The 21096-nt window shown below is 46.7% G+C and overlaps 6 protein-coding genes across 6 annotated transcripts; 3 read left to right on the top strand and 3 right to left on the bottom strand.

Moving 5' to 3' along the window:
* Window positions 1-1925: 1925 nt before the first annotated feature.
* N7469_002157 (cation:proton antiporter) lies at window positions 1926-3804 on the top strand (the record flags this gene model as incomplete). The annotated part of the gene is made up of 7 exons (XM_056641077.1): window positions 1926-1962; window positions 2025-2231; window positions 2293-2418; window positions 2469-2519; window positions 2579-2699; window positions 2766-3303; window positions 3361-3804. 7 exons carry the CDS (start codon window positions 1926-1928, stop codon window positions 3802-3804), a joined length of 1524 nt encoding a protein of 507 aa, XP_056503571.1.
* Window positions 3805-5913: 2109 nt separating this feature from the next.
* N7469_002156 (low affinity potassium transporter) lies at window positions 5914-7575 on the top strand (the record flags this gene model as incomplete). The annotated part of the gene is made up of 1 exon (XM_056641076.1): window positions 5914-7575. The coding sequence occupies one exon, from the start codon at window positions 5914-5916 to the stop codon at window positions 7573-7575; it is 1662 nt and encodes a 553-aa protein (XP_056503570.1).
* Window positions 7576-9730: 2155 nt separating this feature from the next.
* Window positions 9731-10237, bottom strand: N7469_002155 (uncharacterized protein; the record flags this gene model as incomplete). Its single annotated transcript, XM_056641075.1, has 1 exon — window positions 9731-10237. The coding sequence occupies one exon, from the start codon at window positions 10235-10237 to the stop codon at window positions 9731-9733; it is 507 nt and encodes a 168-aa protein (XP_056503569.1).
* Window positions 10238-12198: 1961 nt separating this feature from the next.
* On the bottom strand, window positions 12199-13557 carry N7469_002154 (uncharacterized protein; the record flags this gene model as incomplete). The annotated part of the gene is made up of 1 exon (XM_056641074.1): window positions 12199-13557. The coding sequence occupies one exon, from the start codon at window positions 13555-13557 to the stop codon at window positions 12199-12201; it is 1359 nt and encodes a 452-aa protein (XP_056503568.1).
* An 879-nt stretch (window positions 13558-14436) lies between these two features.
* N7469_002153 (serine/threonine-protein kinase HAL4/sat4) lies at window positions 14437-15795 on the bottom strand (the record flags this gene model as incomplete). The annotated part of the gene is made up of 2 exons (XM_056641073.1): window positions 14437-14586; window positions 14638-15795. 2 exons carry the CDS (start codon window positions 15793-15795, stop codon window positions 14437-14439), a joined length of 1308 nt encoding a protein of 435 aa, XP_056503567.1.
* A 1554-nt stretch (window positions 15796-17349) lies between these two features.
* On the top strand, window positions 17350-20652 carry N7469_002152 (cation-translocating P-type ATPase; the record flags this gene model as incomplete). The annotated part of the gene is made up of 3 exons (XM_056641072.1): window positions 17350-17592; window positions 17671-17936; window positions 18006-20652. The coding sequence occupies 3 exons, from the start codon at window positions 17350-17352 to the stop codon at window positions 20650-20652; spliced, it is 3156 nt and encodes a 1051-aa protein (XP_056503566.1).
* Window positions 20653-21096: the final 444 nt, after the last annotated feature.

Genomic DNA, 21096 nt, shown 5'->3' with positions numbered 1-21096 from the left:
GTCATTCCAAACAATCTTGAAAGAGCGAGCTTTCATGCAGGTCAGCCCGATGATAACGAGATAAATCAGTGCAAAGGGTGATTGTATCGTATGTGGCAAGAATCTGCCTGGGGTTCCTATGTTATAATGCTTGGCGCCAAGTATGTAGATATAAAGTTACGCTCTGATGTGGTGATTGTGATCACAAAGTCAGAACAATATGAAAAAATATGGAAAGTGAGCTTCTTGGCTATAACACTTTCTCCATCGTATTTTTCACCAAACATTATTCACGAATGAAATGCCCTGACCAACATTCTTATTCAATTGAGACGATGAGACTAAGTTGACTGCCGTCTGCCAAGCCTGTTCCCATATTCCGTAATGCCAAGCCTGTGGGCGGTTCCGCCAAGGCTGCGCCGCAGTTCCTTTCCACCGTGAGATCCTGAGCCTTGTTCGTTGTCTAGCTTGTGACACTCAGTCTTGGCAATTCCGGCCGGAGCTCTTGGCAGAATGAATGGGTTAACGTTAATACCATTTGTTGCTCTCAATCCGTGAAAGGTTAACGGAAAGCCAACATTTTGCCTCCAAGCTCACTGTTGGCCTTCATCTTGGGCCCTTCCCGGATTGTTAAATTTCGGAAATTGCTTGAAAAGTTTTAAATGTCCCCAGCCTCCCATCCTAAACTACCTCTGGGTGTAAACTGGTCATGTTGCCACAGCCCCAGCCGAATCCGATTGCGGAGATGAAAGTAATTGTGGAACAGACCAAAGTCTTGACACAATACATCTTGGCGATTGCTCGACCAGCGGATTCGCTGAGCCAAGAATTCAAGAGCCGGTTTCAGTAGTAATTAATTCTCATCTGAACGACTATCCGATCACGGCCCAAACTTCAGCAAAGTCCTAAATCTCACTCTGCCAATGAGGTGTGCTCTAATGCATGCCTCAAATAGAGAAATATCAATATGTATTTACTTTTTTTTTCACCTTTGAAAATGTCGAGTGGTCTGAACCAAAGTCCTGTGCAGCCATCTCAACTACAGCAGACTGTATATCTCATCTTTTGGCGTTGCCAAGTTCAACGCCCTGTTTCGCCGAAGCATCTGTGTACCAAATGTTGGCGGTTGAGTTGGTCCACTTTGGTGGTGAATATGCGCTATCCACTAGAACACTAGTTTTGCATTGGACGCACAAAATGGTATACTGCAAAGTCGCCATGTTCTATAGTAAAGCTCATGTGTAAATATCTTGAGGTTTAATCTCCACAGAGCCCACCAAGTAAGGCTGAGTGACGCCACTGCCCCTGATCGATCCCGAAGGTACGCTGGAAACCCGACTGCCACGGAGGCCTTTTGGAGCAACAAAGCTCTAAGGGACAGCGCAAATGATCCTAGGGATAGCTCCTGGCTCTGCTCTCCATGGAGAGGATGCTGTTCAAACCAGCACTTTCTCACCACTATCTGCGACATATTTTAACTCAAGTCTGGATTGCTCTTTCAATACATTTGTCTTCCCCTCATGATTGAAATCACAATCAGGCGTTCTTTCAAACCCTGTTCATTCAATTCAATTCAATTCGATCAAAGTGTTGGTGTTATCAATTACTTGAGGATCAACGGTAACCGTGACAGCATTCCTTCACAAATAAATAGGCTGGTGATGCCGCATGAAGTTTACAAACCAATTGGTTATATAGATGTGACTACCGCAACTTCAAAGTACCCAGAGATTTTCCGAGGGAAGCCATGAATACCTCAACGATCACCCCGGAGCTATTTCAAGCGATAAACATTGGTGGAGGAGGGCCAAAATCTTGAAGCTGTACTGTAGAACTCCACAGTCACTTAGCCTATTAGTCAGACGCCCAAGTGCCGTCGATTCTCCATGCTTCATTCTCCTTTAGTCTTGTTCAATCTTTCCACCAGGTAAAGACTAAATTCGAGCATGGCTAGTGGTTTCCTCCCTTATCACGAACCTGGAAGTATGTACACAATCATGTGCCGATTGATCTCTGCTCATTTCTTTATTGATTAATTACCGCAGTTGTCGACATACTCATTGTCGTTTCTTTCTTCTTTTTCCTTTCTCTTGCAAGATGGGTCTCCGCGACAACAATCCAGGCCGGGATAATAGGTCAAATTGCCGTCGGCATCATATACGGTGTGCCCTTGGCCAATATCCTTGAACATCACTGGCAAGAGACTTTTGTTACTCTTGGATACGTCGGTCTGATTTTGATCATTTTCGAAGGTGAGTGAAAAATTCATCTTGCCTGCTCGGTTACTTAGACACTGATGTCATCCCTTTCTAGGCGGTCTTGGCGCTCGTGTGGACTTGCTCAAACAAAACTTCACTTTAAGTATGATCGGCGCCGCAACCGGAGTTTTATTCCCTATTGGTCTTTCATACCTTTTGCTCTATCTTGGCTTCTCATATGGTTAGTTTTCAGTCTCCCAATCCCTACAATCAACAGCTGACATGGACTAGGCGCTGTTGAGACGTTTATCATCGGCGCATCTCTTTCAGCTACTTCACTTGGTAAGTTATCTTTTTTCCCAAATTGCTTTGACTAGGTTCTACTTGCTGATAAATATTAGGGACTACTTTTGCTGTGATCAGCTCTACTTCCGACTCGGTCAACCTCGCCGAGACTCGGGTAGGGTCGGTTTTGGTGAGCGCAGCTGTTATCGACGATGTTGTAGGACTTGTTATGTTAAGGTGAGTCAATTGCGTTGAACTGAGATAAGGCGCCTGGTATCTACCTCCAGCTAACTATCGACAAAGTGTGATCGGTGACTTGGGCAAACTTTCCGGAGGTGGTGATGACGTCAATCTGGGCTGGCTTATAGGGCGTCCTATAGTGGCATCGATAGGCATGGCTGCGGTAACGCCCGCCGTTACTAAATGGGTCTTTGCGCCATTTTTCCGAAAGTTCATTGAACACCGTTTTGCGCGTTTTGACCACATCTCCAACATCATCCTCATGACCCTTGTTCTCTCGGCTTTCATCGCCATCGCTGGATTTACAGGTACATCCGTCTTATTTGGTGCCTTCCTGGCTGGTGTATTTCTTACATACATACCAAGCAAGCACCCTGAGGGACCATTTGTTGTCTTGAGCCGCGAGGAAGGCGAGCGCGAGGCGGATAAAAGCCCCACCTTCATTCATACCTTTGAGAAATACCTGTTGGGGCCCCAGCAGTATTTGATGGAACCGATGTTCTTCTCAAGTATCGGATTCGCGATTCCGTTCCTGAAACTGTGGACCGGGGAACGAATTTGGAAAGGGATTGTTTACACCCTCCTGATGACGTTTGCAAAGGTATACAGATACCCTCAAAGGTCGTTTTTCAGCACATGAGCTTACTTGAATATCTAGTATGTCGTCGGAATCTGGGTCCCCATATGGCAACTCGCTTCGGGATATAAATTTCATAAAGAGCCACATAAAGAACAGAAAACACCGAGACAACCACAGACCGAGGCCAATAGCCTTTGCGATGAAGAACAAAGCGACCAGGAGACGGGGAAGACGTGGAAACGGACCTGGCTGGCCGCAACACTTTTAGGATCTGCCATGGTAGCACGGGGTGAGATCGGCCTTTTGATAATCGAAATCGGACACAACGAAACTCCATACGTCAGTGACAAAGGATTTTACACCGGTGTCTGGGCTATTCTTTTAAACACCATCATTGGTCCGGTTTCCGTCGGCCTCCTGGTTCGATTCTACGCTCACGAGCTCAAAGCGGGGGATTGGGGAGTGCAGCGTACTTCACTGCCTATCTCGGGTGATGGTATTAGTGGTAACGGTACAGTATAGACATTTCATGCGAGGATTATATGTCAGATGGAAGGATGTGGCTGTACGTGACATGTGGATGCGCCATGGGAAAGCGGAAAGCCAATGAGTTGTGGGTATATCTGACTATTGTGCCCTGGAGATCTCTCGAGGTTTTGTCGAAAATGACTGCAAGTATTTCTCCCCAAATAAAGAGTGACCATGGTCTAAGACTGGTTGAATCCAAAAACACAAGCAGTTACATATACTCTTCGCCTGGGTGGTGACAACTTGGAAGTCGTGGGAATGCCTGGACACCCGTCGACGAACCATCATCTTCGGCAGAATAAGGGTGAATTTTGAAAATTGATTACCGAAACAACTTGGCTAATTGCAGCCAGAGAATCCCTAATCCAGAGAATGAAACCTTATAGGCATATTGATCTGGAGGCTGTACAGGTTCCAACCTTCGAGAACCAAGAATCTCGTTTGATCTGGCCCGAAACACGTAGTCAAGTTCGGCTGCTATCCACCTATTGCCGCGGTAATTAGCATACTAGCCAGAAAAGACAAAAGATTGTGACTTAACACGAATTATAGAAAACTGTATCTAGATAACACGTCAAGAGTATAATACCTTTCCACTATATAGACAAGGTACGACTACGCAGGAATCAACATCTGCAATACCGTTAGTAGGTACAGGAATATTCCACATCTATATTTAATGGCGAAGTAAACATAATGATTCATCATTTTCCAGTAGACCGTCGCGATTAGAGCGTGCTAGTGGTCGAAGACAAGGCTGGCTGGCTGGCTTGGCTTTCTTACAGGGCCTATGGTTAACCGACGTATTCGAAACTTTTCATTCGAGAATAATTCTGCCGTGGCAGGGCCCCGGAAGATTCCGAAGCTGTGTTCAATTCCGACATTTTTCGATCAGTACAAGTGATTTCCGTTGAAAGCTTGAAGTTTCGCTCGTACCAAGGATTATTAGGTTAAACCCAGAAACGACTTGTGCTGGCTGAAGACATGACTGGGGCTCCTTTGAAGATATTCCAAATCTAGCATGCATAGTGGGCCATTTCCGACCACGGTCCAACCCAAGAGCAGCAAGCTAAAGTCGTCAGGTGATATAGGTATTATTGTATCGGAAAGCTGTGTGGGCACGCTTATACCGTCCACTGGAGATATGTGATATGTATACATTGATAATTTGCCCATGCCCATACAATTTAATAGGGTCGGATAAACTAAAAAATCACAACATATGCCCTTCCATTCGGAGAATATATCACTCATTTGGTAGTGGCCTACTGGATCAATTCCAGCGACATAATGCTCATCAACCGGTCGTTATATCACGTGAGACTTCTTAAACTCAAAGCTTGCCCCTTAAATAGCTCGCTCACCCACTTGACAATTCGCCTCCCAGATCATTTTATTAACACTATCGGGCACGTGTTCACTTTTAAAAAGCCAATATTGTAGCTTGAAAAAGATCTTACGATATAACCGAGAAGTCAGCCCAATGCCCTCATTCATTTTTGTGGTATCCGTCGCAACCTCAGACAGTAACACTCGATTTGCACCAAAGTGGGCCCGATCGGAGACTGCTTGGAAGGGGCCGCATAAACTCTTTCCCTTTGATCTTAACATACAATCATGCACAACATTCTACGAAAGGGAAGGTCGATTGGGAAATCAATCTTGAGCCTTCCACTTTTACGCCCCAATTTCCTTCTTATCATTATGCTTACATCATCGGCTGCATTTTGTTGACATCGATCGTCATATATTTTGGTGGAGCTCCAGGTCTGAAATACGTGGATGCACTCTTCTTCGCCTCGGGAGCATCGACCCAAAGTGGGCTGAATACCATCGATGTGAACCTCCTGCATAGTTACCAGCAAGCCGTAATATGGTTTGTAGCAATGGTCACAAATCCAATTTTTGTAAACACTATTGTTGTGTTTATCCGCCTCCATTGGTTTGAAAAGCGGTTTTCAAAATGTGGTTCGAGATAGCCAGGCTCTTCGTCGGATGCGATCAAGTGCTCGAACGCGGACTCGTGCACTGAGCCAAAATGGGCACGACCGGCAGAAAACAGGCGTTCGGGGCCGACCTATTACCATTATTCACATTAGCAAGATGGATTGTGCGGATAGGCAAGATGAACCACCAAAAGACAACTCACCCAAGAATGATGACATTCAGAACACTCGGCTCAACAGCACCCAAAAACTTTTCCCGGCCCCTATTTACTGTCCCCCACAGACAGAGGGACTACAACAGAGGCAACAGGTGGACGAGGAACGTACCATCGCCTTTCTCGAGAGCCAACGAACCGAAAATGATACCTTGCGGATTCCGAGTCCGCGTGAGTACGAGCGTGGGGGTCAACCGCATGTCCTCGATGAGACGGAAGAAAAGCCATCCCCACTTCGCAGGACATCAACATTGCAATCTGGCTCTGATATGAACGGGAAAAACTCGTGCGTTGCTGCCAGGGAAAGCTCAAGTTTCAGTAGACCCCGAAAAAGATGCCGCCTATATACTGACCCCACGCTTCCTAACTTAATCACAAACAATGTCAACCACAAAACTGAAGGCTTGCCAAAGCCTCTGAACGTGCAGGCCATGCAGCAAAATCGAGGAACGTCGAAGAGGTTAGATCCTTTTGTCAGAGATTCTGAAGTTGATAGGACTCCGTACTTGAGCTGGACTCCAACTATTGGCCGAAATTCTACATTTATTGATCTCTCGGAAGCACAGCGTGATGAATTAGGCGGTATCGAATATCGAGCACTTAAGACTCTTGCAGTTGTGCTTGTTTTCTCCTTCGTTGGTTTTCATCTAATTGGGGTCATTTGTTTGGTTCCCTGGGTGCTCCGTGCGCAACCGTACGGCTCGTACGTCGACTCCGCAGGTCTGTCGCGTGGTTGGTGGGGGGTCTTCACGGCGGGTTCTGCCACCAATGACCTGGGATTTACTTTAACGCCGGATTCTATGAGCTCCTTCAGCGGCGCCATATTCCCCTTACTTTTGATGAGTTTTCTCATAGTTATTTGGAATACTGGGTTTCCGTGTATGCTTCGATTCATCATTTGGCTGCTTTCTCTTCTAGTTCCTCGAGGCGGAGCCGTCTGGGAGGAGCTGAGATTTTTGCTTGATCATCCACGACGGTGCTTCACTCTTCTTTTCCCGCGGGGAGCCACATGGTGGCTTTTTGCTGTATTGCTGGCGCTTAATGGGGTCGATGTTTTCTTTTTCTTTATTTTGGACTTAAATGACACCACTGTCACACGCATTCCAGTGGGAATTCGCTTCGTCGACGGGCTTTTTCAAGCCGTTTGCACCCGAACCGCGGGCTTTTCAGTCCTCAGCCTGAGCGACCTCCATCCGGCAATTCAGGTTTCGTACATGTTTATGATGTATATTTCTGTCTTTCCGGTTGCCATTTCCATTCGACGGACGAACGTGTACGAAGAGCGCAGTCTTGGCATATATTCGCCTACTGATGATCAAGACGATGCAAATGCAACCGAGAGAGGCCATACTGCAACTCACTTGCGAAAACAACTAGGTTTTGATCTGTGGTTTGTTTTCTTGGGTTTGTTTCTTATCGTTGCTGTCGAAGGGAAATCATTAGCGGATCCCGCAAGGTACTCTTTCAATATCTTTTCCGTTTTGTTCGAAATTGTTTCCGCGTACGGTACGGTGGGGCTATCAATGGGATACCCAGGTACAGTAATATTCGAAATCAGATTTACCTCCACACTCTTAGACTTTCACTCCCGAACCCTAATTTGAATCACGCTAACCCAGATAGGGTAGATCAGTCGATCCCCCTGTTCCTAGAATAGAAACTGTATTTTTACATGACGTAGGTGGGACGTTGTCTTCTGTAAATTACAGGAAACTCGTATACATCGATACCACTTTACCCCTCCTCCCTTAAGCAAGTGAGATCTTCGTCTGTAAATGATTCCTGAGCGACATTGGACTCTAGGCTTGCAAGATGGCCCCGAGACTTCCCCCTTCCAAGTTGCATTTTATTCGAGACATGATAGAGAGCCGGTCACTAACCACTACTCAAATGGCAGAAGAGGCTGAGTGCAGCAAGGTCACGATCATAAATATTCGCAGGAACTTGCGGCAGTTCGGTCACGTCCACGCACCCCCAACTCGCATAGGTCGGAGACCAACCGTAACACCGCGAATGATCGACGCGCTCTGCGACCACCTGTTAGAAAAACCGGGCTTGTACCTCGATGAGATGGCTGTCTTCCTCTGGGATGAGTTTCGCACGATGGTCACAACCTCTAGCATCAGAAGAGCCCTGGTAGCCAAAGGTTGGTCTAAAAAGACGGCCCGACAGCATGCAAAGGAGCGTAATGATGATCTGCGAGAACTATATCTTCATAATTTGTCGGATTTTCAATCGTATCATCTAGTTTATGTCGATGAATCTGGATGTGATAAGAGGGCTGGGTTTAGGCGGACAGGCTGGTCACCAATTGGCGTGGCCCCTTTGCAGGTGTCACAGTTCCATCGCGATCAGCGATATCAGATTCTACCTGCGTATTCGCAGGACGGGATCGTCCTATCGCGTGTATTTCGCGGTGCAACCGATAGTGCTGTCTTCGAAGACTTCTTAGCTCAGCTTCTTCAGCACTGCGGACGATGGCCCGAGCCGAAATCTGTTGTGGTTATGGATAATGCGTCATTCCATCATTCAGAACGGGTCTCACAGATGTGCGCGGACGCGGGGGTGAAACTGATATACCTGCCCCCCTACTCGCCGGACTTGAATCCGATCGAAGAGTTTTTCGCTGAGCTGAAAAGCTTTGTTAAACGTAACTGGAGTTACTACGAAGTGGATCCCGATCAAGGGTTTGATGTTTTTCTTGCATGGTGTATTGATACGGTCGGTGCAAAGAAAGAGAGTGCTAGAGGTCACTTTCGACACTCGGGCTTGAAGATAGACGTCTGCCGAACTTGAAAACAATTTTGCGTTACTAACTAGAACTTCGGCGTGAAGTGCAAGCTCAACTTCACCAATTTGCACTCCTCCATTTTTTCTTCGCCCCACTGACAAGGCGCTAGCAAGAGAAATGGGTATTCTAAATGGGCTTGTATACAGCTAGCTGCTTTTGCTTCTGAGGAAGTATTCAGTGATTGACTGATCATCATATCGTGGAATATTTTAAATTCGGAAACTAAAAAGCGGTGCTATAATCGTTCGCGCCGTTAACTTGGACAAGTTGATAAGATCGCGAAGATGGGTCTGGGTCGGGTCGGGCCGACTGTAAATCCTGTCACCCAGCCACGCCCAACCAATGCTGCGACGAATTCCGTCCGTGTTCCCGTACCTAAAGTGAAAGTCAGAATGTTTAGATTGGACATGTAGGGAAGTGTTAATAAGCCTACTTCACTATTTTGAATAGATCTATACTTCAGCTAGTCTTAGTGCAGAGTAGATCTAACCCATATTCAACTGCCCATCAAAAGCAAACCTGCTCAAGTCGGGGGCAGTGCATATACTAGGCTCTCTACCCCGCTTTCTACCGTAGGTAGAAAGAACGTTTGCGTAGGCGTTCACGCTGACCATCACATCGCCAAACGCGGTTACAGTACAGAGATACAATATTGTAAAACCATTATCTACTCTGATTTTTCTCTTCCTGACTCCGCAAATAGTTTTTTTTTTTTCAAATTGCGTCTGCCCGGCTACACTCAAGATATAGACTATTCTTTCCTTGCATCTGTGCAATTTCGTTGGCAATAAAACCGACATTTGATTCAAAAATCCCTAAAATCTAGCAAGATTCTCGTATAACTGTTCTATGGCTATTTGGCAATCAAATTCAATATACTCATGGCCGCACTTATCCCTCATATGAATGCATTATCCTTTTCCAACCTAAACAGCCAATCCATCACTAGATGTCTTCCGGTAACCCTTTCACCAAGCTTCTGCTAAGTCTAGTTGATAGATGTGTGCAATCAGCAGAAATGACGAGGCGTAGTAATAATAGCGATATGTCCACTCATCATCAATTCTGGTCTTCAAATGCGTAGTTCGAAATGCCACAACACACACTGCGACGAAATGCAAAGCCGCTGTGCACAGAAGATCCACGGGACGCCCAATTGATCGGGCGAAGACAAAACCGCCACAACCCACGAAGAACAATGCAGTCATACGCCGGAGCCATTCCTGCGCAGTGGAGCTGAGAATGACCGCCAAAGTCTTACGACCAGTAACACGATCGCCTTCCACGTCATGGAATTCTTGGATATGAATAGTGACCATGCAATACAAAGCGCTGGCAATGTCTGCCCAGAATCTGACGGTCCATTGTGGAATCCCTTGGGAAACAATTGCATTTTCAATCCGGAAGATGAGAAACAATCCCCCCCGATGAGAATGCGTTGCGAAGAATCCAGTGAGTAGTCCTCGGCCATACATAGTTATAGAATGTCCAGAGAAGCCATAAAACAAAGTAGATTGCTGCCCATCTCCCACAGTGGACATATAGCATCACCGGGACTAAAGACCAGGATATGATCCAGCGACAGCGGGTACCTTTAAGACTGATAAGCCCAGACGGTATGGGACGATATGGCTTGTTTATGGTATCCTCCTGCACAGACACGGCTTGGTGTGCGACCTCAAAACAATAGCAGAAAGCCAAGCTCGCCGGGAGAATTTTCCAGAGCGTTGGTATAAGTGTAGAAACTGGGAGGGGGACGGCTAGCCATCGAGAGACAGTGCCAACCGTGAAGCATCCAATGTTTGCAATAGCATTAGACTGAATGAGCTGCAAACCGAATAAAACTTCCCACTTGAAAAGCCGAAAGGCAGTCTGCAAACTCGAGAGACGACCGCTATGCTTTTCTGTAGGGGACTTAGCATACAACAACTAGAGCCTCGGATTTTCAACGTACTTTCGCTAGTCGTCATTTTGTTTTTGTCCTGGGAATGATTCTGCTCTCTAGAAGAAAGAACGTGATCTGCATTTTATGGCTGACGTGGTTCTCATATATACACAAGAAATTGTTGCAAAGTATATCCTAGTCTAGTAATAAAATGCATGTGCATTGACATAATCTATAGACGAGCTGCACACACAAGTGAGCTGTGCCGCACGGGCAGGAGGGATTTGATTGAGACATCCCACACCATAATGAGCCACCAAAACAAGACGATGTACCGGATACATCTACAGAACGTGGCAAGTAGCTGAAGCTGTCTAGTGAATCTCAAGTGAAATAAGCTCTTCCTCATCAACCACTAGATTGCATAGCCCGTGGCGAGACGTCGTTCCTAGACAGGCACAGGGGCTTGCAATTCAACATCTATGATTTGTGATAATTGTTCCCTTAGTATATTGTTACATATCTCATATGCACCTTGGCTACCCTTAAGCCATAATACGGAAGGATATTGCATCCTACTGACGTTTTAAGTTGGACCAGGGTGTACGAATGCAGAAAAAGCCTGGTAGTAGGGCCGCGCACCATCAAATTTTATGGAAGCCGAGGAATAAAGAATGACAAGCAAGACCAAACCCGTCCCCTCCAGTAGCACTGGAAAAAAAAAAAACTGCAAAGCACGGTGCTACGATGCATCTACTAAGTAGGCTATAGCCCCACTGGTTCGGCCTACCCGCCAGTGAGGCAAATTCTCACTGGTCTAGAGGCATAATCATTACAGACTCCTTGTGGAAGAAAGCTAAGTAGCGACGGAAAGCTTGATGATTGCAGGTTGCGAAATGTAATCACAGCCATCAGCGGCTAGTTGACCATGAAAACACGTGGCGTATTTCACAACAAAGTGCAACTGTATTTCCTCCTTTCGATCAACCAACAATTCACAATGCGTCTGTGGAGTTGGGGTTGATAATAGCACGAAGCTAGGTTCAAAGTCACACAAATTACGCAAGTATGTCGGTGGTCGGTGGGAATCTGATCGGAATATGTGGCAATAAACGACACGAGGAAACAACTAAGGTTCACGCAGTATCCTCGAAAGGTGAGTTATTGTTGTCTTTGGCTTTTCTATTTGCTTCACTTCCGCTGTATGCATGGGACTGGGAAACGCATCGATAATGCAGCGGTGTCTGATCGCCTTGCGGCAGATGGGAAGGAGGTAGGGACCAATATTCTAAACAACCAATCATTAGACTCACCGCCATTTATTCCGCCTGCAATTAGCAAGCCACAAATATAACATCCACCAACTAAATCTCTTGGATTCTCCGGTGGAGAAATACCCTCAAAATTCAAATGGGCCAAATCGCACCCTGTGTACGAAATTGAGGGAGAAAGGGACATCATTTCAGTTAAAGCAGCTGAGGAACGCAGTTTATGACACTATCAAGTAAACACAAAAATGATGACGCCACCCAAACGCCCACCTCGCTCGTGCTAAATTATTTCATGAATTGGGATCGCTTTCTTTACGCTTTCGACCCAGCGCTGAATGTCTTGTACGAACCGTCGAGCAATACCCATTTTTATACCTTTGCCAATGAAGAACCCCGGGTCTTGATCCTGATAGACCTGCTCAAGATCAAGGCCATTCTCAAGCATTAGATCACAAACTTGTCGAAATGCAGCCTTGAGAGTGTCATCAGTCACATTAGTCACCTGCCACTCACTGTATTCCTTGACCGCTTCATCTCTTGGCCCGGGAATATCGAGTGAGCTTAGAATCATACGGGCGGTATCCGTCTGGATGGCAGGAATGTCTAACCCAGCAGTGGCAGACTGTGATGGATGGACATTGATATTGATAGGAGGATAGGGTATTCCGCTTCCGATCATATGTCCTCCCTTGCGACTGGTCTTCTCCAGTCTCTGCTGTTCTTCCATGTACAGCTCTTCACGTACTATTTCTGGCACATCCTTATGGCCGTCTAACTCCCCGCCTTTTTCGACATAAGCGACGAGGCGCTTTAGATGGTGGGTTTTCAGTTGATAGTGCTTTTTCCCCGCTGGATCCACCCAGCAATAGGGACCTGAGGGGCAAGTGGTAGAATCGCATCGCATTAGATTATAGACGCTACGCCAGGTAGGTTTTTGTCCAGAAGCATCCTGCTCCGCATCAAGTTGTGCATCTCTCTCTTCTAGCATCCTTTTCGTGACAGAGGACTTTCCTCTTTTCTCCCCTGGCCGACCAGCGGTAGTGGGAGAGTGACGTTCGTCTACGTAGTTGAAACAGATCTTTAAAGTAAGTTCCTTACCTCGAGAGAACAATCCTGACCACATCAGAAGCTGCTTCTCGATAGCTGTCCAAACGATGTCGGTATCGTCAAATCGTTTTGTCAAATTGCGCTTGGTACGATCATTGACTGAAACGACAATGGCAGTATCGTCAGCTGTCACTCGACGATTGCGAGCAACTTTTCTTCCTAAAACCTTTTCTAGCTTTTTCTTCAGAAAAAGCTGCCAGAAGGCACTTGGGGCTAAAACGAGGTCATCCTCTGTATCCTTCGCCACCTCCCGGTTATTGACTGTCACTCGCCACTCAATACGATAGTGGATGCAGGTCGGTGGATCCTGGTCATATACTCTCCCTTCCTCCCATTCAGACAATCGAAGCAGCCTAAGAGCATCAGGTTTGGGCCGATTCTCAATAACAGATGGAGAGGGACTGTAGTTGGATCGCGTTTCGTATGGACTACCATAGTATCCAGGAGTTGGAGCGTATTGCGAGTCGTGTTCCCATGGTTTGGTCGCGTAGGGCTGAGAGGTGAGGTTATCGTAATTTGGGCTCTGTGTCATCTTTACAAACGAGGGTAGTCCTTGAGGTCCATATCAGCTTTCTTGACGGTACCATCGAAAATGGCGACCAATGAAAATTGCAGTGGATAACAGTAGCCTCAGGAAGTAAAAGCATCTTTTCCTACCAAATTCAGTTCTCTATGTAGACAATCCAACCTTCTATTTGATGCCAAAGGAGTGTGCGCGAAGGCTGCGTGTTGCAAAAACGCAAAAAAGAAAGGAAAATGAAGTTGGGATGAGGGGAGAAGGGAGGGGATCTTGCCAGATTGTTAGGATCCACCCTTTGCTTGTTTCTTCCATGAAAGATTCTACTACATTCCAAGGAAATTACGGTATTATAACAATAACCCACCCAATGTTACCAGAGAATACAATACAGTCTGACAGGGATGTCCTGGGGTATGGCTAAAATTAGACTAGTGTGTTTCAAAATAGGGTTAGGGAATAAAAGTCTAGGAGTGTAGAGGTAAATCTGATTTCGAATATTACTGTATCAATGCGTCCTTTTCGGCCGAACTGAAGACACTCTCCAAACTGATTATCATTGCGATGCAAATCCGTGGGCGACATCGTGGCCTTCCATACGACCTGGACCGCGCCATTCTCCTGCCCTCCGAGTCCCTCCAAGAAAGGGAACTTCAGGATGCGGAGAGGCGGATGAGACGTCGACGTTCAAATGTTAGCGACAGTCCTACTGTTTTGATACCATCACAGAGCATAAGACTTGCGGCAGGGAATAGTGTTAGTAGTGCTAGAAGTGCTGAAATGCGGCCACATCCCATCGCACGAGGTGCGACAACTAGTGCGAATGAGCCTGTATAGGCATTGATAAATGGTCTGATCGTTTATAGAATTCAACGCATACGGATCTTCATTAACTCAATAATCTTTCTGGGCTTTTCCATGTTCTGTATCCGTGCAAACTTCAATCCCTTGTAGCCATTGAGAATGTAAAACATCACTTGAAAGGGGCCGGCTAGTGTAATTAGCATCTAGCATCGAATAGATGATGTAGCGGCTCGCTACCTTCTATGGCAGTTAGCACAACTTTCAAGTATATAAGATCTTGTGGCAGCGTACAAAGCACGTATCCTCGATAAGATAGTAACCTCTTCCAATTTGACGGTCTGCAGTATAGTCCCTAAAATTCTCGTCCTCGGCGGTGGCTACCATCCACATTAGCCTACCTGTCCTCATTGCAATGTAGGTCACAGCAGCGGCCCATATATCGGCCCGCCTCGGATCAAACGCTTTGCTGAGATACTGTTCTGGCGAAACGTAAGGTCGAGACCCGCGCCGTGTGATCGACATGTGAATATCCGTCTCCCAGGCAAGACGAAAGCATTCCGCAGTACCGAAATCCGTTATCTTGAGATCACCATTTTCAGTGACAAGGAGATTTTCCGGCTTCAGGTCACGATGGGCTATGCCCATTTCATGAAGATAATTGACCCCGCGCATAAGCTGTTTCAAAAAGCAATCGGCCTCTTCATTTTTTAGTGGCCCTTTTGCAGCCAACAAGGAATGGAGATCACCACCGGAACAATACTCCAGGACCTCACAAATGTTGTCGCCATAAATATTTATCAGATCGAAGGTTCGGACAATATTTCGGTGTCTTAATGACGACGAGATTGAAAACTCAGCGTCGATGGGTTTTCGGTAGGCGGCTTCACTCATCCCTGGCTGATGGCGAAAGAATTTAATAACATAGAATGAGCGAATGCTTGGATGCCACTCTTGGGATTTGCATGAAAGAAATATTGTCGCCGAGGATCCATGGCCAATCATGTCACAGATATCTCCGTACTTTTGAGACAATACTTTCCTGCGTTCGCTGGCAAATTCTCCAGTTTGCAACACAGTCTCCAATTTCTCCCATTCCGATTTTGACCGGGCGCTATTCTTTTCCTTTTGACAGAAGCGCCAGCTTGTGGCGTTTGCTTCGCGCGTTTTCCGAAAGAGTCGGATTTTCGCCCTTGGGGATTTTTGGAAGTGGCGATGTATTTCATTCCGAGGAAGAAAGTCTCCATCTCCAGCTTCTGCTGGGCTACCAGTTACCCGGACTGAAGGTGAATGGGGTCTGTGATCTTCTGACCGCAACTCGAAATTGGTTGGGCTGTGAGCTACGAGAGGACGGTCAAGGCTGGCATCGCTAAGGGGTTCGGTGTCTCTTTTCGGGTGGAAGATGCAAAGCTGGAATACAGTCTCTAGAAGTTCCCGGGATCGTTCAAACATACTGTACCGCCAAGAAGACAGGAAATCGGTTGCCTGTTGTGTCCAGAGATAGATATCTGCCAGGTGAACGCGTCAGTAAAGTTGCTTAGAGCGGTGTGGTCCCAGTTACCTTATACAACGATATTCGATGGTCTGGTTTACGGATGGGACAAGGGACTACGCCTTTTCATAACAAGCTTGAAAGAGCCATGAGTGTAACAGTTCACAAGAAATAAAGCTCAGGATCCAGCGGAGGTGAAATAACTGCAACGTAGCTTTGGTGAGCCCGCTCACAGGCTTGGCATACCGGAATTATGGGAACAGGCTTGGCAAAGGGATCAAAATGTTATCCCAGTGTCTGGTTGTAGACTATTGGTCGGGCTACTCCAGTCGCGAATAAATGTTCAATAAAGTTACTTTAAAATATGATAGTCGAGGAGCTCATTTATCATTTTTATTCGTACTACGTGCCCGAGTTACTCGTGTCATAGCTTATGCGATACTTGCTTCGCGCCAAGCGTTGGCAACGTATCCGAGGCCCAGCTACATTGTTGGCACTTACGATATACTTTTGAATAGCATTATCTCATCATCACGTAAGCCACTCAATATAGCTTCTGACCACGAATTCGCCTTCACCTTCATTCAGTTTAATGGAGACCAGACTGATCGATACCAAACATAGCTCCGACTAGCCATGGGCCATCCATCGTCACGCGCTGCTTGCGGGAGCAGGAGATGCAGTCACGTAACCATTTATGGCGTCCAAAGCTCAAGAATTCGACACGAACCCCACACCCGGTCTTGGCAACACCCGTCCAAGCTCTTGGCGTGTAAAGTACAGGGTATAGTCTTGGCAGACGAGGATTTTTCGACCGGGAGAATGGCTGACCCAAAGCGGATATTACGCCTCCAAACTCACTTTGACCTTTGTCTTGGGTACAACCTGGATGAAAATGGTGGTATTGTTGAATCGCCTGTTGAATGCGGTTCGATCATCGCCTGCAAAAACTCATCCTCCCCAGTATTCTTCTGCTACCTGAGAAAACTAAGCCTAAAGTCCTGCCTAGATGAGAACTGGCCATGCAGCCCCTGTCGATTGCGATCGCGGAGATGAACGCAACTATGGAACAGACCCAGTCTTGGCACATGGAGCATTATTGGCAGCCTTATCCTATTATTCGACTTGTTGTTCCTCAGAAACCCAGAGTTAATTCAGTAGATATGCGTTCTCATTGGCTGACTATTGCTGTGTGGCTCTGAGAAATGTCCGATTTCGGGTTAAAGTCCAGCACCAAGCCCCACTCTCCCATTCTCTAAAGATAGCCTCATGCGAGTGGCGACGAATGTGGTGATGGCGATGCGTGCGCCCAGACTAAAATCTGAAGTATCCACACCGACTCTTTGGCACGAGAAAGATTTATTGCTAGCTTCAAATCCGAATGAGCTTTTTCTCCACGCAAAAACATATATTCAGTCAATCGTGTCACCAGTGATCTCTCTGCCAAAGACGGACGAACATACAGATCTGAATTACATCCCAACGACAGCTATTTGCTCTTCTAGCAGTCTCCAATGCCAAAAAAACACGACCTCACTCACGACCACAGGTCCGGTGGTAGTCCGTTGAGCCAGCCAGCTCACTCACTGACTTATGAGGCTGTCATCAAGGAACTCAGCACTGAACTGGATGAAGGACTCTCTCCTGACGAAGCTACCCGTCGCCTCGAGCAATATGGTCCAAATAAATTGGACGAAGGCGAAGGAGTGTCGGTGGTTAAAATCCTTGTTCGCCAGGTGGCTAACGCAATGATGCTAGTAAGAGGTCCATTGTCTATCCTCTCAGTGAATATAAATTGGTCGAAACATTTCGACGTCTGATCCAGTTCTTTCCAGGTATTAATTCTGGCCATGGCTGTCAGTTTTGGAATTCAGTCATGGATTGAGGGCGGAGTGATCTGTGCTGTCATTGTATTGAACATCGTTGTCGGGTTCTTTCAGGAGTACGCTGCAGAGAAGACGATGGAGTCGTTACATTCACTGTCGTCGCCTACAGGCACTGTCTCGAGAGGTGGACACACGTTCTCGGTTCCGTCACATCAGATCGTGCCAGGTGACTTGGTCGAACTGAGGACTGGAGATACTGTCCCAGCGGATATTCGGTTAGTTTGTTGTTACCATTTCCCTTTCATAGGTTGCTTAAATAGCTGATCATTTTCTAACCATACTAGCTTGGTTGAGGCAGTTAATTTTGACACCGACGAAGCACTTCTGACCGGCGAGTCTCTTCCGGTACAAAAAGAATGTGATATAACATTCAAAGAAGATACTGGCCCTGGAGACCGTCTTAACATCGCTTATAGCTCGAGCACGGTCACTCGTGGCCGTGCTCGAGGTGTTGTCGTCAGTACAGGCATGTTCACGGAGATTGGTTCTATTGCCCTCGCGTTGCGGGCTAGCGATAGCAAGCGCCGCCCCGTCAAGCGTGATCACAACGGTGAGACTAAGAAACGGTGGTATTTCCAGGCTTGGACACTGACCGGGACTGATGCCCTGGGTCGATTTCTTGGTGTTAATGTCGGAACTCCCTTGCAACGGAAACTGTCAAAACTTGCGTGCTTGCTTTTTGGAGTTGCTGTTCTTTTTGCCATTGTATGTATGGCCGCAAATTTGTTCAGCAGCAACACCGAAGTCATCATGTATGCTGTTGCCACTGGTATCAGTATGATTCCGGCGTGTCTCGTGGTCGTGCTAACGATCACTATGGCTGTGGGTACTAAGCGTATGGTCCAGCGAAATGTAATTGTTCGCAAGTTAGACTCGTTGGAAGCACTTGGTGCCGTTACCGATATCTGCTCCGATAAGACCGGCACACTAACACAGGGCAAAATGGTGGTCAAAAAAGCATGGATTCCATCTCGAGGGACATACTCAGTTGGGACATCCAACGAGCCATTCAATCCTACTATTGGAGATGTTACCTTTACTCCTTTATCTCCTTCAGAGTTTGACGACCAAAAAGAAGGTCCCGCTGCGGAGAATGCAGAGGACCTAGTGTCAGAGAACCAGCAACTTGAGGACTTCCTGAACGTCGCAGCTATGGCTAACCTTGCTCATGTGTACAAGTCTGAAGAAGGCGAGTGGAGCGCGCGTGGTGAACCTACAGAAATTGCCATCCAAGTATTTGCATCGAGGTTCAATTGGAACCGCGACCGCTTGACAAAGGGCCAGAAGGCAGTTTGGCACCAAAAGGCTGAATTTCCGTTCGATTCCACAGTGAAGAAGATGTCTGTGATCTTCAACAAGGCTTCCGTACAAGATGACTGCACAATGGTCTTTACCAAGGGTGCTGTTGAGCGTATTGTTGATTCATGCATCTCTGTGAAATGGGACCAAGATTCGTCTACACCCGTGCCAATGACCGATGGCCACCGCGAAAAGATCTTTCAGAACATGGAGGACTTGGCAAAATTGGGACTCCGGGTACTGGCTCTTGCTCATAGACCATACAGTGGTCAGGCGCAATTGCTTGAAGATTCAGATCTGGAACGTGAGAGTGTGGAAAAGGATCTGTGCTTCCTAGGTCTGATTGGGTTGTATGATCCTCCTCGGCCCGAGACAGCCGATTCTATCCAGGCTTGCTACCGAGCTGGTATAGTTGTCCATATGGTTACGGGGGATCACCCTGGCACTGCCAAAGCGATTGCACAGCAGGTCGGAATCCTTCCAGCTGATTTCAGCACTGTAGCAGCCGATGTCGAGGATGCTATGGTCATGACTGCGAGTCAATTTGACAAGCTCACAGATGAGCAAATAGACGCCCTTCCTACTCTTCCATTGGTCATTGCACGCTGTGCCCCTCAAACAAAAGTGCGCATGATCGACGCCCTTCATCGCCGTCGTCGATTTGCGGCAATGACTGGAGATGGTGTGAATGACTCTCCTTCTCTTAAGCATGCTGATGTGGGTATTGCCATGGGACAGGCTGGCTCGGATGTAGCCAAAGATGCCTCCGATATTATCTTAACAGATGATAACTTTGCTTCGATTTTGAATGCCGTCGAAGAGGGTCGTCGTATCTTCGACAATATTCAGAAATTTGTGCTTCACTTATTATCGGAAAACATCGCCCAGGCCTGTACTTTACTCATTGGGTTGGCTTTTAAAGACGCTGACAATCAATCTGTCTTCCCTCTTTCGCCAGTTGAAATCCTCTGGGTTATTATGATTACATCAGGTATGCCAGATATGGGCCTCGGTATGGAGATAGCTGCGCCTGATATTATGGACCGGCCTCCTCAGAGTAAGCAGGGCATCTTTACATGGGAGGTAGTGATTGATATTCTGGTTTATGGCGTCTGGACTGCAGCGCTTTGCTTGGCAGCATTCTCTGTACGAATGTGGGGATTTGGCGACGGCAATCTCGCCCGTGGCTGCAACAAAGAGTGGTCGGATGAGATATCAGACTGCGAACTGGTCTTCCGAGCACGAGCCACCACATTTGTGTGTTTGACATGGTTTGCATTGTTCCTAGCCTGGGAGATGATCAACATGCGCCGATCGTTCTTCCGTATGCAACCAAAATCCAAGAAATACTTCACTCAGTGGATGTATGATGTTTGGAGGAACAAGTTTCTTTTCTGGTCCATCATGGCCGGATGGATCACTATGTTTCCTATTCTCTATATACCCGTGCTAAACGATGTCGTGTTCAAGCACAAGCCTATAACGTGGGAATGGGGCATTGTGGCGGTCGAAGTAGTACTGTTCTTCATCGGCGTCGAATCCTGGAAATGGGCCAAGCGGATCTTTTTCCGTCGCCAAGCCAAGAAAAGTCCAGCTTTAGCCTCTGCGAGAGCAGACTCAGAACAGCCCTAACACATGCTCTCCCAGGTCAGACATTGAGAAAAACATGGCCAGGGGAAAAGACTCGCTCGGGAATAGTGCACGCCTTATGGAATCAACTCAACGGAACGATGACAACATTAGGATTTTCAAGCTGACTTTGAGAAGAGAAGAGAAGATAGAGGGTTGGGCTAATGATCTCACCAACTGAGCTGGTTTCCCGCCCATCTTTTCATGCGTATCTTGTGATGCAATGGTGTTAAATATCTTATTTATTTATTCTACATTCTTAGCCAAATCAAAGGAAGGAAGGATTCATATCAGCAGGGTTAAACCCCCTTGGATACAATTCTTACAATATTTGACAGTAATGGCTACTAGTGGAGCGCTGGATAAACCGGACGTCCCTTTGATAACTAGCGCGAGTAAATTTTTGATTAATATTGCACTAGATATCTGCAACGTTCCGTGTTGGAA

This window comes from Penicillium citrinum (genome assembly GCF_028827155.1).
Source record: "Penicillium citrinum strain IBT 23319 chromosome Unknown utg000002l:1.0-3833315.0:1.0-3834789.0, whole genome shotgun sequence".
Taxonomy (NCBI): Eukaryota; Fungi; Ascomycota; class Eurotiomycetes; order Eurotiales; family Aspergillaceae; genus Penicillium; species Penicillium citrinum.
The sequence above is the reverse complement of the archived record's forward strand: the minus strand, read 5'-3'. Positions and strand labels throughout refer to the sequence as shown.